At 36.4% G+C, this 14,253-nt stretch overlaps 2 protein-coding genes across 12 annotated transcripts; one reads left to right on the top strand and one right to left on the bottom strand.

Moving 5' to 3' along the window:
• Window positions 1-2,008: 2,008 nt before the first annotated feature.
• On the bottom strand, window positions 2,009-6,976 carry LOC130719618 (protein FAR1-RELATED SEQUENCE 5-like). The gene is made up of 3 exons (XM_057570236.1): window positions 6,764-6,976; window positions 4,450-4,545; window positions 2,009-4,366 (listed from the first exon to the last, which is right to left on the bottom strand). Exons 1-3 carry the CDS (start codon window positions 6,974-6,976, stop codon window positions 2,009-2,011), a joined length of 2,667 nt encoding a protein of 888 aa, XP_057426219.1.
• Window positions 6,977-8,465: 1,489 nt separating this feature from the next.
• Window positions 8,466-12,477, top strand: LOC130717591 (probable glycosyltransferase At3g07620). 11 transcript variants are annotated; one of them, XM_057567883.1, is made up of 7 exons: window positions 8,608-8,847; window positions 8,929-9,010; window positions 9,148-9,229; window positions 9,521-10,281; window positions 10,380-10,510; window positions 10,591-10,939; window positions 11,628-12,477. In XM_057567883.1, the coding sequence occupies exons 4-7, from the start codon at window positions 9,556-9,558 to the stop codon at window positions 12,291-12,293; spliced, it is 1,872 nt and encodes a 623-aa protein (XP_057423866.1). In that variant the 5' UTR covers window positions 8,608-8,847; window positions 8,929-9,010; window positions 9,148-9,229; window positions 9,521-9,555; the 3' UTR covers window positions 12,294-12,477. The 11 variants fall into 11 exon arrangements, with proteins under 11 accessions (XP_057423868.1, XP_057423864.1, XP_057423867.1 ...); XM_057567879.1 differs by having other exon boundaries at window positions 9,518-10,281; XM_057567885.1 differs by lacking the exons at window positions 8,608-8,847; window positions 8,929-9,010 and adding an exon at window positions 8,466-8,537 and having other exon boundaries at window positions 9,063-9,154.
• Window positions 12,478-14,253: the final 1,776 nt, after the last annotated feature.

Genomic DNA, 14,253 nt, shown 5'->3' with positions numbered 1-14,253 from the left:
TTCACTGCATGTGCCCAGAGATATACATCAGACCAGAGGTAATGTAGACATTACTAGAAGTACAATCACTAATATCTGAATGTATTACAATCATAACTGTATGCATGACACTTTTCTCCATTAATTCCAGATGGTAACCTTAATGAGCATGAAGAGCACATGCGTGCAACATGATGCAATAACTCCAACGGTGTGGTCACTTCCACCAGCTTTCGTGGTGTGTTACGTGAACAATTATAGTGTTTATAATATAGTAGTACAATATTGGTTAAAATGGAAAATTTCATTGAATTGCTTCTTTTTGCAATGATCAGGATGATGTTTTCAAGGGACATTCAATTAAACAACTAACAGAGACATATGCTGAAGTCTGGATGAAACCTTTTGAAAGACTGAAATATGTAATCCCTCAGCAAATCTTGTCAACTTTAATTCAATATCAATGTCAATGTCAAATTGTTTTTGGAATTCCCACGTGTTGACTACAATTTCTTCTTTGTGACACAGGTTTACCTTCCCATAAGAAATGAATATGGCCATTGGTTCTTAATGGTCATCTCCCTAGTTCATCAAAAGGTTTTCCATCTAGACTCATATTTGAATCGGATGGATGTTCTACAACGGTCTGACATGATCACTACTTTGGTACAACATATTAACCTTTGTATAATTGTGAATTAAATCTGGAAAATGTATTAGAAGTTGTCTTCACATTTGTGCTTTAATCAGACCACCGCTGTATCGGACATTGTCACAATGGGGGTTTTCCCACCATTGTTGACAAAGCTTGCTGCGAAGTTCCCGTCCTGGAAAATCAAAGAGGCTACGGGCACACCGAACTGGGGAAACAGGTTGGCCACATCATTGTAGTCCGTAGTTGCCGATAATATTTTGTTACTGGATAGTTGGTAATCCATTGACTGTTTAACGTAACAATATCTTCATGTATTGAAGCAAACACTCTGGCATTTGGACAATGCATTGGATGGAGATGGAGGATGCATTCAATCCAAATCTTATTGTCAGTGTAAGCACACTCTCACTCTCACTGTTTTTTTGTTGAATACAATAGCTAAACTCAAAAAGAAGCTTACCATATTTTACTTTCAGATGATGCCAAGCCCTTTGAGGATGAGGTTGACTCTTTCTTTGCTGACTGGATGGTACAATGAGGAGAGGAGGAAGCTACAGACAAGCAGTGAGGCCTTCTGGGATACTCTGACAAAGCTGAGTTGATGTTGGGTGGTAGTAGGTCATGCACATAGTAGCTTAAGATTTTTTGAGAACTGGACGAGTTTTTTGGTACTGTGTATGTTCCCCTCGTACTTTTGGTTTGTAATGTGTATGAACCTGGTTAATGGTCCAATGTTGTGGATCTTGGTGCTTCTGAACCTGCTTAAAACTTTTGGCTCGTAATGCTTACGAAGCTGCTTATTGGCCTGGGCCCGTTAACTTTTTATTTTGGGCTGGCCCAGAAAAAAAATGTAATTGGATCTTTAGGTGTTTCTTTTGGCACACTTATGGAAAAATATTTGGTTGTTTGTGGCAAATTCTATTTTTCGTTCATTCTACACTTTTAATTTTATTAGTGCACCTTTAGGCAGCACTCATAAACCCTTTCCTACCCCAATATGAACTGCATATTAAGTCAAAACATGCAAATAAACTACATATTAAGTCAAAACATGCAAATAAACTACATATTAAGTCAAAACAATAACACAATATGAATCCAACATCAAATTAAACTTAATACACACAATTCAACATTTACTCAATACAAATCCAACATTAACACAAATTGTTTTGTACCTAATACACCACAATCTAATTATACGCATACTAGGGTTCCATAGAACTAAACTACGTCAGCCTCCGTAAACCACACCAGAAAAGGATCCACAATCTGAAATTTATATGCATATTAAGCACAATGAAACCATTCATTTGAACAACATAAGCACATGAAATCATAAAAGAGAGGATAGTTACCTCCTCAACATCTGTCTCAAACATTTTCATTTTCTTCTTCAAATAGTCTCTGGGTGAGACCAGCACCAATAGATCCCTCTTGAGTTCCTTGTTGAGTTCCTAGTTGAGTAGACGTTTGGCCATCTCTACGTGTGCATGTTGTGCGGTTGTGTCCTGGCTTGCCACAGATACCACAGTGAAGAGTACGCTTACCTTTCATTGACCGTTGAGAGATAATGGCCCCACATCCCTTAGATCTGACAACATCAGGATTCCTAATGTGCCTCTCTTCACCTTCCTCACCCTGTCCCTCATCAACTGTTGCACCATGGTCAGCAGCACCATCTCCAGCTGTCACGTCAACCTGTGAATTACTGCTCAGTCTTTTACAGTGCTCAAATACAAGTGATTTGGTCTCTAGAAATTGTGCACTTGTGCGACAAGCAAGTTTGCACAGGTTTCTACAACTTGCAAGCAATGCAGAATATCGACAGACTGTTAGTTGATCCCATTCATTCATTTCATTTTCTCCAAAGCCCTCAATAGATTCCTTAGCATTAATAGTCCACCTACCAAGAACAAGGGATTTAGGAATCTCAACCATATCTATGTGCACCATCACAGAAACAATGTGATCACAAGGAAGGCCTACTGACTCCATTCTCTCACAGCTGCACTTTAACTCACTAGTAGGTTCATAATAAGTAACTTGCCAATTCCTTCCAGTTGAGGGGTAATGCTTCACAAAGTAGATAACACACATTGCTGTTCTCTTGAACCCAAAAACCCTCCAAATTGAAGCCCTTTGAAGAATAGCCCTAAAACGAAGAAATATGTTACGCGTGTAGATCTTTGATGCGGACCTCTCCAGTGCTTTTAGAGATGTCAACAACACTTGTTCCCCATGTGTTGAATTAAAGTCATCTTCAACCTCCTTGAACCTAAAGTAGGTCATGCACCTGTGAAAGTTCTTCAAGAAATTACACAAATTATTTTTATAATTCACATATCTACCGAGCTGAGCATGCAAGCCTTCAACTCGCGAGGTGGTCCTAAAACCACCAAAAAACTGACCGCGCATGTATGCAGAAGCCCACATTTCCTTCTTCTCATACGTCTCCTTCACCCATGGTTCATCTTGAACTTCAAATTCTATCACCATCTTTTCCCACCTATCTTCAAACCTAGCCACCTCATAGTCACCCAACATGCATATTTTAAACATTTCTACGAATTTGGGCTTCTTCACATTCCTTCCTGCGTTCTCCAATAAATGCCACGCACACAACCTATGGTGGGCATCGGGGAATACTCTTCTAATCGCATTCCTCATGGACTTGCATCCATCAGTAATGACAGATACAGGAGCTTTGCCTTTCATTGCATCCACAAATTTTTCCAGCAGCCATACATAGGTTTCTTCTTTCTCATCAGATACAATTGCTGTGCCAAACACAATGGTCCTGTTATGATGGTTGACTCCAGACAATACCACAAGTGGGCAACTATATTTGTTTTTTCTATACGTAGCATCAAATGCTAACACATCACCAAAAACACCATAGTCTCTACGACTTTGTCCATCGCACCAAAACAAGTTCAGCAACTTTCCTTCCTCAGACTTCTTATGGCTCCAGCACATGTCTGGATCTGTGCTTCTTAAAGTACGCAGATAGCCAAATGCACCTCTTGCATCAGGCAACTGGTTTCTCCTCTCCTTATCCAATACATTGTACATGTTCCGCTGATTAAAATTTACATTCAGATACCCACCCGCTTCACCAGCAAATGATGCATAAACTTGGGGAGGTGAAATACCAACTCCAATCATGTTGTTCATCTGGGAAACATCCATGTCGCACATCTTCCTATGACCGGCTAGCAAACCTACATGCTTATCAGGGACAACCAAGTGACTATGGCCATCATCGAGATGTTTAACAACCCAACGTTGACCATATTCAGATTCATCAATATGGACCTTGCAGTGTGCTAAACATCCACACCTAATGTCCCTCCTAGGTTCACGCTTGCGAACTCCATCTTCCCCAAATCTATCTTCTCTGTGACCTTGTTTATGACAGACAAAATTCTGCTGCACAATTTCTCCCTTAAAGTTTTTCTTGACAACGCTCCGATGGGCAGAAAATCCATTAAAGCGAGCATACATATTGTAAAAATCGTAGGCAACATTGCGATTTAAAAACCTGTATTTCTTCATGTCTTCAAATGTTAAAGTGACGAAATTGATGTTACCCATATCTTCAACACCATCTATGGGAATTGTACAAGTTTCTCCAATGGATTGCACAACATCTTCACCATCACAGAAGTCTTCAATTTCCTCACTACCAGAAGTCTCATTCTCATCATCACTATCGGACTCCTCGTTCACCTGAAAAAAAAATAACGAAACCATTCGCAATAAGGAACAAGGATAGCATCGTCAATAAGGTTTGAAAACAATAATTACCAAACCTGCAAAAAATCTTCTGCATTATCAATCTTTCTTTCTCCTTCCCCAGTGGCCATCTTTGAAGAGTTGAATAATCGCCGGAGTGCTGCCGGAGCGATCTACAAACAGTAAATCACAAACATCAGTTATGTGTATTCGAATTGAACTAAGAGCATCTCAACATAAAAACGCGAATTGGGGGTTTTCAGATCTATAAACACGACAAACGAAAAATCGTGATTTCGAAGGATACCTTTGTTTTCGCTGCTATGGGTTACGGGGTTCGTGGGTTGGATCTGCCGGAGGAGGCTGGTGGGGGTACAACCAGAGGTAAGGAGCTAAGGGTAAAGATGAATGTCCTTCTTCTTGAAATGTGAAATTAATTCCAACTGAGAATATATACTGGTAATTAGAGCGGAATCATGATTAGCAATTAATGGAATAATTAAAACTTTAACTAAAAACATTTACTTTTAATTTTATTTTATTTTTTAACCGGAAGGGTGATGGTAGGTAAAAAACAGGGCTCCAAAATTAGAGCCCGAAAAGATGGGATCCATGGTAGCGGGACCCTATTATACAAAGTACAAACTTCTAATTTTACTTTTTTCACTTTTAAAATATTTGAAAAATTAATGGATTAGCTACACTTTCCAAACTTCTGATCCTATGACACAATGTGAAGTAAAGTTGTCATCTATGGACAATAGAATGAGCTCACATTGCGACAGTTCAATAGACGCTAACCCCTCAAAATTAGCGTCAGTGTCAGGGCCGACACTAAAGTGTCTATATCTCGTAGTGACCCATTGTTAATTTAAAGCCTAGGATACCTTTAAGCCTTCTTAAATCACATATTTCTTACTTATCTCTCTCCTCTCAAGTACTTCATCTAAATGCATAAGGATTCGAGCTTTTACATCTTGTGTGATTACTTAAATCTTTTAGCCATCAAATTTCTCTTTTTATACCATTTTTAAGTTGTTCAACTTGCTGCCGGTTTCATTCATTTTTTCTCACATGCGGAATCAATTGTTCTCTCAGAATCTGAACAAGATGATCATCTGAACAAGCGTGTTGGTGCTAGGGTAAAGCCTTAGAGCACAATGATGAATGCAATGGAGCAGTGAATATTCACGATGGGGGAAGTACTTGTAAAAAGCACATTGATGCTCAAGTCAGTTCATGATTAAAGAGAAAGAATCTCAAAGTCTAGAAGAGCAATAATAGAAAAAAAAAATGAATTATTTTTTTTACTTAACAAACATATTTACCGAAGTCGTATCTATTATCAGTTGTATGTCTCATTTTTCATTTACTAGCTAGCCTATCATTTTAGGCAACATTAAGGCTTTAACCTGACTCAAAACCAACTGGACCATAATTATAATAACTTACCTTTATGAGCATCTAGTTGGTCATAGAAGAATATATATAAATTATGGGCTTAAAGGGTTCAAAGGCCCCTGAGATTACAAAGGGAATCAGTTCCAGGACCTAGAAAATTATTTCATCAAATTGGGTCTCTAAAAATTTTTTTTTAATTCAATTAAGGCCAAATGTTGCCACGGCTCAATTTTGTCCTAGTCACCGTTTCCACGTGGCTTTTTTATTTTTTTTTAATTAGAAAAATTAATTAAAATTTAAATTTTATTTCCAAGTAAGATATATAAGCAAAAAAAAAACTTAATAAAATCTTAATCTAAATAAAATCCCTAATCTAAACAATAACCTAAACTAAACAAAATCAAATCCTAATCTAATAATATCAAATACATAATCTTATTCCCCTCCAGCCCCAAATTCAACCCTCTTCATCCCCATCCCTCTTCTGCCCCAAATTGAAAACTCTGAAATTTATCCTCCTTCTCTCAAACGGCGACCCAGTCTTGCAACGGCATACTGCTCACTTGTGCCTACACCGCCGCCGACGGCACCACCCTCCCCGCCGCCGTCGGAAACAATACCGTCTTCATCTCTTTCTTCTGATGTTTGGTTTTCCAATGAAGTTTTTTCTTCTTCAAGTAATCTGATTCAACCTTTTCGAGTCATGTAGTCAGTGTGGTAATAGACACGATACTAGTAACATATATACCACATTAATCTAGCTAATTATCAAAGCTTTTACCAATCAATTAACTTTAGCTGCTAATATATCCGACCACAAAGAACCATTATCCAGATTCTATCAGCAAAAACATAGACCCAATGACCCATTCCAAGTCCAACACATTCATTCGAAATGCAAACACCTTTGTCCTTGTGATATAATAACATTAACAATTTGCTCAGATTTCACTTCTACTCTCACTCCACTCAATACTCAATTTTCTTCACCATGAACACAATAGCCAATTTTCGCAACCACGCTGTGAAATCTGCATTTATGGTTTTCAGCAAACCTCGTTTCAACCTCGTTGCAGCCAGATCTGGGCTCGATGTGGTTCGATCTAGGTTCGCCTTCACTCTTTCTTTTTTGGGTAGGAACCTGCATCCACCAACGAAGCCATCGTGACCAAAACGGTGGCACAAATCAACAGGGAGAGCCATTGGAAGGGGTGGAAGATAAGAAGGTTGAGATTGGGTGAGTAGATTTGATTGTGTGATGGATTTATGTTTGGGTTTTGATTCATGGATTTTTTTGGGTTTAATACTTTGATTCTGTGGCTGAAAGCGGAAGAAGATGATGAACCAGATGAGGGATCTTGGGTTTTTTTTCTTCTTTCGGTTACAGATCTTGGGATTTTTTTCATTAGGTTTAGGTGTTTTTTTAGATTACTTTAGGTTTTTTTAAGGGGTTTGGGGTTATTTAGGCATTTAGGAATTTTAATTTAGTTTGGTGTCTAAGATTTTATTAAGTTTTTATTTTTAATTTTGACTTGGAATTAAAAAACTTAAGTTTTGGAATTTTTCAATTAAAAAAAAAATAAAAAAGCCACGTGGTAAAGGTGATTAGGACAAAATTGAGCTGTGACAACATTTGCCCTTAATTGAATTAAAAAAAAAAATTTAGGAACCCAATTTGATGAAATAATTTTCTAGGTCCTGGATTTAATTCCCTTTGTAATCTCAGGGGCCTTTGGATCCTTTAAGCCTAAATTATGTCTAGATAGGCAAATTTGACGGGCATTTTTGTATGATCATTTGGACCTACCAGGAAGATAGTAGGTCAAGTGGTCGTCATTTGAGCCAAGCACGAGCAGAACAATGTTTACCTATTCATAATCTGTGTAATATCACTCGCAAGATCATTACTGTTTTAATTTTTTTCTTCTCAAGTCTCAACAATCTCTCTCGATAGGAATACCAATTTTATGATCAAAGGATTAGTTTAACAAAATGGAAGAAAATGTTGCTTTCTTTAGCAAGTTCTAGGAGAGTTTTTTGTATCATTTTTTGGTTGCATATTTTAAGAACATTTATATCATCAAACTGAATGCAGCAATATCGCTAAATGTAATGTGTTCAGGTATTCATTTAATCATATACTTATCACATTTTTTTACTTTTTTATTTTTTATCTATCGTATCTCGACTCTATTTTTACTATTTAAGGAGTGTGAATGAGACTTCATGGCTCACTTTTAGTCTTTAACCGTTCGATGTCCTTGTATTTGGACCCTCAACCTCTGCAACATTAATCGGCTACAGGGACCAAATTGAGAAGTGGTCCAATCCAACATCGTTGTATGTGAACGTCATAAATTTCTTTTTGTTCTTTTTTTCAAAAGAAGATCCGTATATTGGTGTGATTACGAGAATACGAGCTAATTAAGAAGGAATAATTCCAATTATGGTTGTATAAATAGATAAGAGAAATTAGTTTGCAATGGATTAAAAAAAGTACAAAAAGTCAAGGATTACACAAATGAATACATTTCAAATAACAATAATTGGAAAGATATAAGAGAATTCATTAATTGACACTTAATTCCAAATTGTAAAGATTGAAGAAAACTAGTCAATCATTCACCAAATGAAAAAGAAAATTCCTAAAATATCTTCTGATTTATTCGATGTTTTTTTTTTAATTTTATATGTGAAGTTGAATTTTATGGTTGCTTGCTTGTTGTGGTGTCACTCAGGAGCCTAACGTCGGAATCAGTGCCAAGTAAGCTTCTTGAGTCTTCACCATTATTCAATTCTGTTTTTGCTATTTTGCCAGTATTCAATTAAATAATTCTACAAGCAACCCATTTTGGAGTTTACTTCTGCTTCTGGAACTGCACCTGCATGCTATTGAAATGCATAAAAAAGAACAAAACTTTGAAGTTTGAACCTCCTAGTTGATGAAATCACAGAATTCTTAATTTTCTTCCTCTGTGCATCACAGTCACAGAGGTGCCTAATTGTTTTTGATTCTTTTTAATCCATCCTTGCAGTTTGGAATTGGACTAATGGGTTGAATTGGGTTTTGTATGGTAAGTGAGGTTTCATTAGAATTGACCCCTTCTTGTTGCATGTCACCTTAAATGACTAGTTTGTTGTTTGGTCAATGGTAGGAACAAATTTAGGTGGGGTTTGAAGACCTTCTTTTGCTGTGTTTCTGAACTTTTGATATCTGGTTGCAAATTAGAATTCTAGGTTGGTTTCACTAGCTCATTGCCTTCCTTTTTTTTTCTCTTTCATTTCTCAGCATCTCTTTGGCCGTTTCAATTCAACTTCAAGTTAACTCCAAGCTGTTAGTCTAGTGCAGCATGACAGAGTCTCGTACTTGACAGGTTGCAGGTTCGAACTCGCTCTGAACTGTGGAATCATCTCCTAAAAATTCAACTGCAATTTATTTATTATCATCAAGAAACAGTAAGAGTTATATTTAATTTTTGAGTAAATGGGCAAAAATGTATATTCAATTTCATAGGACATTGGTAAAATGTATATTCAATTTCATAAAACAGTAAGAGTTATATTCAGTATGAGTTATATTTAATTCATAAGCTGTCTCTGCTTTGGTTATCCTTTTTGCTCATGAGATTTTTTTTTTCTTTTTCAATTTGTGGAAGTAAGAGCATAAATTTGCACAGTTTTCTTTAACTTATATACAATCATTGTTTCTTTCTTATCTGATATTGAGTTTTTGGGTGTTTTTAGCAGCTCATTCCCATCAACTGTTGAAGAATTTTATCAAAATGGGTCAAGATTTTTTCAACTTGTTTCATCTGGAAACAAAGAGATTACTATGGCTTATTGGTATCACATTTGCTGTGATCATCTCTTTTCAGTATCTTGAGCTTCCATATGGTAATGTTCTACTCTCTCTATTCTCCGCGGACAAGGTATCAACATCCCACACTACAGCTCCATCACCTGAATTGGGCATTGTTAGCAATGCAACAATTTTCAATGAAGCAAACTCTACTGATGAACATGACCTTAGTAGAATTAACATGTCTGCGACAAGTACTGGTTTTGTCCTGGAGCAAGGAAGCCCTCCAAACAATTCTATAGTATTTGATGAGTCTGATAAAAGTCGTAATAACATTACTACGAACGGTTCACGAGAAGAAAACATTACCTCAAGACCTGAAAATAAATCTGCAAGTTCATATGCTTATTCTCCTGAAAAGGCACCAGTATATTTAACTCCTGTAACAAATGTGAGCACAAGTATTATTACACCTGTAGTGTTATCAAATGAAAACAACATATCCTTGTCTCAGAATGAGAGTACAAATTCCACGAAGGAAGGGAGTTTTAGGCCATCAACAAATGATGATAAGATACCGAGCGAGAATTCCTCCATCAACATTGTGCCTCAGGAGAAAGGACATTCTCCTGTACCAGTTCCAGAGGTCACATCTGTATCTGAAATGACCAAGTTATTGCTTCAAAGTCATGTTTCCTATCGTTCTATGGTATGTGAATTAAGTCATCAATCATCATTCATTATTACATTGACCAGGAGATTTTGATAGTCTTGTGTTCTCTTCTAATGTTGTTGATTTGTCTTTAGAGGCCAAGGTGGTTTTCAGCTGTTGATCAAGAGTTACTGCAGGCCAGATTAGAGATTGAAAATGCACCAATCATAAGGAATGATCCAAATCTTTATGCTCCCATTTATCAAAATGTTTCCATGTTCAAGAGGTACTAGTTGATATTCTATACCTGAAAGTACAAAAGTATGAATATATAATGACAATGTGAATTATCTCTCTAATTTGCAGGAGCTATGAATTAATGGAAGAGAGACTGAAAGTGTATGTGTACAGAGAAGGAGATAGACCCATACTGCATTCACCATTTCTGACAGGAATATATGCATCTGAGGGATGGTTCATGAAGCTGATGGAAGCTAATAAAAGATTTGTAACTAATGACCCAAACAAGGCTCACCTATTTTACTTACCTTTCAGTTCTCGTTTGCTAGAGGAAACATTGTATGTTAAGGATTCGCATAGCCGAGACAATCTGGTTCAATATCTTCATGATTATGTGGACTTGATTGCGGGGAAACATCCTTTCTGGAACAGAACTGGAGGTGCTGATCATTTCCTTGTTGGTTGCCATGACTGGGTAATAATGTCTTTCCTCTATCAATTTTTTTGAGGGGTAAATTGCGGCCGCATCCACCCACATTTTTTTATCGTCAACGACAAGCTGACATATCTTATTTTGTTTTATAATGATAAGAACCTTGAGAGAACCATATCACAAAAGCTAGCTGTTGTAGTTGGAGAGCCCAAGTTCTTATAAACCCCACATTGGAATCTCATACTTATAGTGTAGGAACCATTATGATCTTGCAAATTGGATCCTAACATTCCACCACGCCTGCAGCCCTCGCGTCCACATGTGAAATGTATAGTGATTTTATTCAGACAATATAGATTAGATCTCCCTATTCTGGAATAGAACAAGAAGATGATACCCAGTTAGATTGCATAACAATTTGAGAGGCTTTCTAACTCTCCTATCTCCACACTTCTAACAGAATAACCCCCTACCTTCCCCGTGACTCATATTCTCTCTTATACTAACTACTAACTGCCACTTGGGCTTGTTGAGTCTGTTACATTGGTTATTCCATATACCCCTGGCCTAATTCTTAATTCTTCTAGTATATACTCTTCTAATTACAGTCTTCTAACATATAATAAGAAGTACCTTTTAAACTTTATCATTATACATTTTGAATGCCATCACATGCCTATATAGTGTCTACCACATGCATTTATCTTGTGATGACAAGATATGTCTCCAGGCACCAGCGGAAACGAGGGAGCGGCTAGCTAACTGCATAAGGGCGCTGTGCAATGCTGATGTAAAAGAAGGTTTTGTGTTTGGTAAAGACGCGTCTCTTCCTGAAACGAACGTCCACAATGCTCTAAACCCTACCAGGGATGTTGGTGGATATCCAGCTTCAAAGAAGAAAACTCTGGCCTTTTTCGCGGGGAAAATGCATGGTTATGTGAGGCCGATACTGTTGCAGCACTGGGAGAATAAAGATCCTGACATGAAAATCTCTGGGAAATTGCCAAGGTCTAAGGGTAACAAGAACTACATCCAGTACATGAAGAGCAGCAAGTACTGCATTTGCGCCCGAGGGTACGAAGTAAACAGTCCGCGCGTCGTGGAAGCCATCTTCTATGAATGTGTTCCGGTTATTATATCTGACAATTTCGTGCCGCCCTTTTTCGAGGTTTTGAATTGGGAATCCTTTGCTGTTATTATTTTGGAGAAGGATATTCCAAATTTGAAAAACATACTGCTTTCCATCCCAAAGAAGAGGTACCTTAGATTGCTCATGAGGGTCAAAAAGGTACAACAGCATTTCCTTTGGCACAAGAACCCTGTCAAGTATGATATGTTTCACATGATACTTCATTCTATATGGTACAATAGAGTCTTCTCTTCTACTGCTAGATAGCATGGATATATGGTAGGAACAGAAGATTTCATATATATGTAGACTTGTATTCACAACTTTTTGTTTAATCTTATTCACTAAATAAGATCACAACTTCTGATTGAATGTATAGTTGCATTCTTTTCTGTACACACTGATCATGGCTTAGACTTGTATTCATGGTGAGTGACTACTGCTTGGGATACATCGTGTTGTATTTTTTAAATATGTCAACACAGATAAAATTAAATATTGGCCATTAACAACAAAATACATAGCCCAATTAGCTTGTTGTCTTGCGAAAAATCTGAAAAACAATCTAATATGTTTGGAAAGTACTCAAAGTAATAAAACTTTGTGATTCCCTTAATATGTTCATCAAACTCGATTGACTTTATGAGCTATGTGATTCAAACCAAACCAGTCTAATTAGTTTGGTTAATTGACTCATTTCACTTTAAAACCTAAATTGGTTTGGCATAGCCTATACCAAACCAATTGCAACCAGCTTGGTTTTTTTCAGTGTAATTTTTTAACTGACATTCCATTATTTCATCCTAATGCTTTAGCAGAATTCAGCAAAACAGAGAAGAGAAATGGAAAAACAGAACTGAATTCATTGTTGGTAAAGCTGATACAAGTTTACTTATATACAAAGTAAAAACAATATAAGCAGTAACTAACTTCTATTAGTTCTAATTAACAAACTTCTTGTTCTAATTAACTAATACTATGTCTAGTATGTTTTGTTATTTTTATTAAATATGAAATTCACTTTCTGAGATGTAAACATTAACTGAATTAGAGTTAACTTGTATGAGGGGTTGCAGACACATACTGTGTGAGGTTTGATTGTGCTGACCTTTTGATGACATTGGAGGATGATGGACATGTTTTTTTTCCTATTATTCATGACATCAAGGAGCTGATTCACAAAAATTCGACGGTTTATGTTCATAGGACTCATCATGAATGCAATTCCGATAGACTTGCGCGTTTGGGTGCTCGCTCCTCTATTTCGTCAACTGACATTTAGGAAGTTTCACATGTTGAGCTAGATCCTCTTCAGTTGAGAGACTCGCTTAGTGTCCTTTAGTTTCTTGTCCTTTTTTTTTGTTTTCAAGAAGAAAAGAAAAAACAATAGGCCTATGGTCTTTTTTTTTCCAAAATTTGAGGCCTATGGTTTTGTTTGTCTTTTTTTGGTCGAACCTATGTTGAATCCATCTTTTTCACAGCCCCTCTTTTCTTGGGCTCCGGAGAAATTACTTGAACTTGCCGTGAAACTTCTTTTACTTATTCACCGAACCCACTTGAAGGCCCATCTAGCTTCGAAATTGGGCTGAGGCACTTGATTTTGCTATGTACTGGTAGAGTGATTGTTTGGATTTAATTTAATATGCATGCAATGCCAGTGTAAAAAATTATAATAAGACATCTAATAATTATTGTCACGTCAGAAATAAATGTTTAATTTAAGTAAATAAAAAACTAACTAGTTTTTGTTTTTATATTTATATTTTTGAAAATAAATTGATTTTTAATTAATTAATTTGTTTTTCATATTAAATACAAAATTAGGACGAAATTACTTTGTCATAATGCGTAGTCTCCAAATTTTTTAAAAATTTAGTGTAGTGATTCAGCACTTTGTTCTTTAAGCAATTAGTTGAGCTTTGACTCTCAACTCTCATGAATGAAAAAGATTCATTGATTTTTTTTTTGATAAGCCATGAAGATTTATTGAATAGAAGTACAAGGGGTACTTCTATTGTTGATCGTCGAATGATAAATTAATCTCATTGCTACTAGTTGTGAGAATATCTCGTTCAAAACCCAATGTTTTTGAAAATTTACTCCCTCTGTTCCTACATAACTGTCACTATTTTAATCTTTCTTTGTTCTTACTATTTACTTGTCACTTTTATAATTTTAAGAGAGCATTAATTATACTTTTCAAATTATATCATTAACTTATTGTTGG

Source organism: Lotus japonicus, chromosome 5, assembly GCF_012489685.1.
Source record: "Lotus japonicus ecotype B-129 chromosome 5, LjGifu_v1.2".
Taxonomy (NCBI): domain Eukaryota; kingdom Viridiplantae; phylum Streptophyta; class Magnoliopsida; order Fabales; family Fabaceae; genus Lotus; species Lotus japonicus.
Note: the sequence above shows the minus strand (reverse complement) of the source record. Positions and strands in the feature narration are given on the sequence as shown.

What these genes read in the sequence shown, in the direction of transcription:
- LOC130719618 (XM_057570236.1), bottom strand. Translation starts at nt 6,976, where the DNA reads ATGGCTCTCCCTGTTGATTTGTGCCACCGTTTTGGTCACGATGGCTTC. An exon ending in AATTGGCTATTGTGTTCATG is followed by an intron (nt 4,546 to 6,763) that starts GTGAAGAAAATT and finishes TACTGTTTGTAG; the next exon opens with ATCGCTCCGGCAGCACTCCG. An exon ending in ATGCAGAAGATTTTTTGCAG is followed by an intron (nt 4,367 to 4,449) that starts GTTTGGTAATTA and finishes TTTTTTTTTCAG; the next exon opens with GTGAACGAGGAGTCCGATAG.
- LOC130717591 (XM_057567885.1), top strand. Translation starts at nt 9,556, where the DNA reads ATGGGTCAAGATTTTTTCAACTTGTTTCATCTGGAAACAAAGAGATTA. An exon ending in AATGTTTCCATGTTCAAGAG is followed by an intron (nt 10,511 to 10,590) that starts GTACTAGTTGAT and finishes TCTAATTTGCAG; the next exon opens with GAGCTATGAATTAATGGAAG. An exon ending in TTGTTGGTTGCCATGACTGG is followed by an intron (nt 10,940 to 11,627) that starts GTAATAATGTCT and finishes ATATGTCTCCAG; the next exon opens with GCACCAGCGGAAACGAGGGA.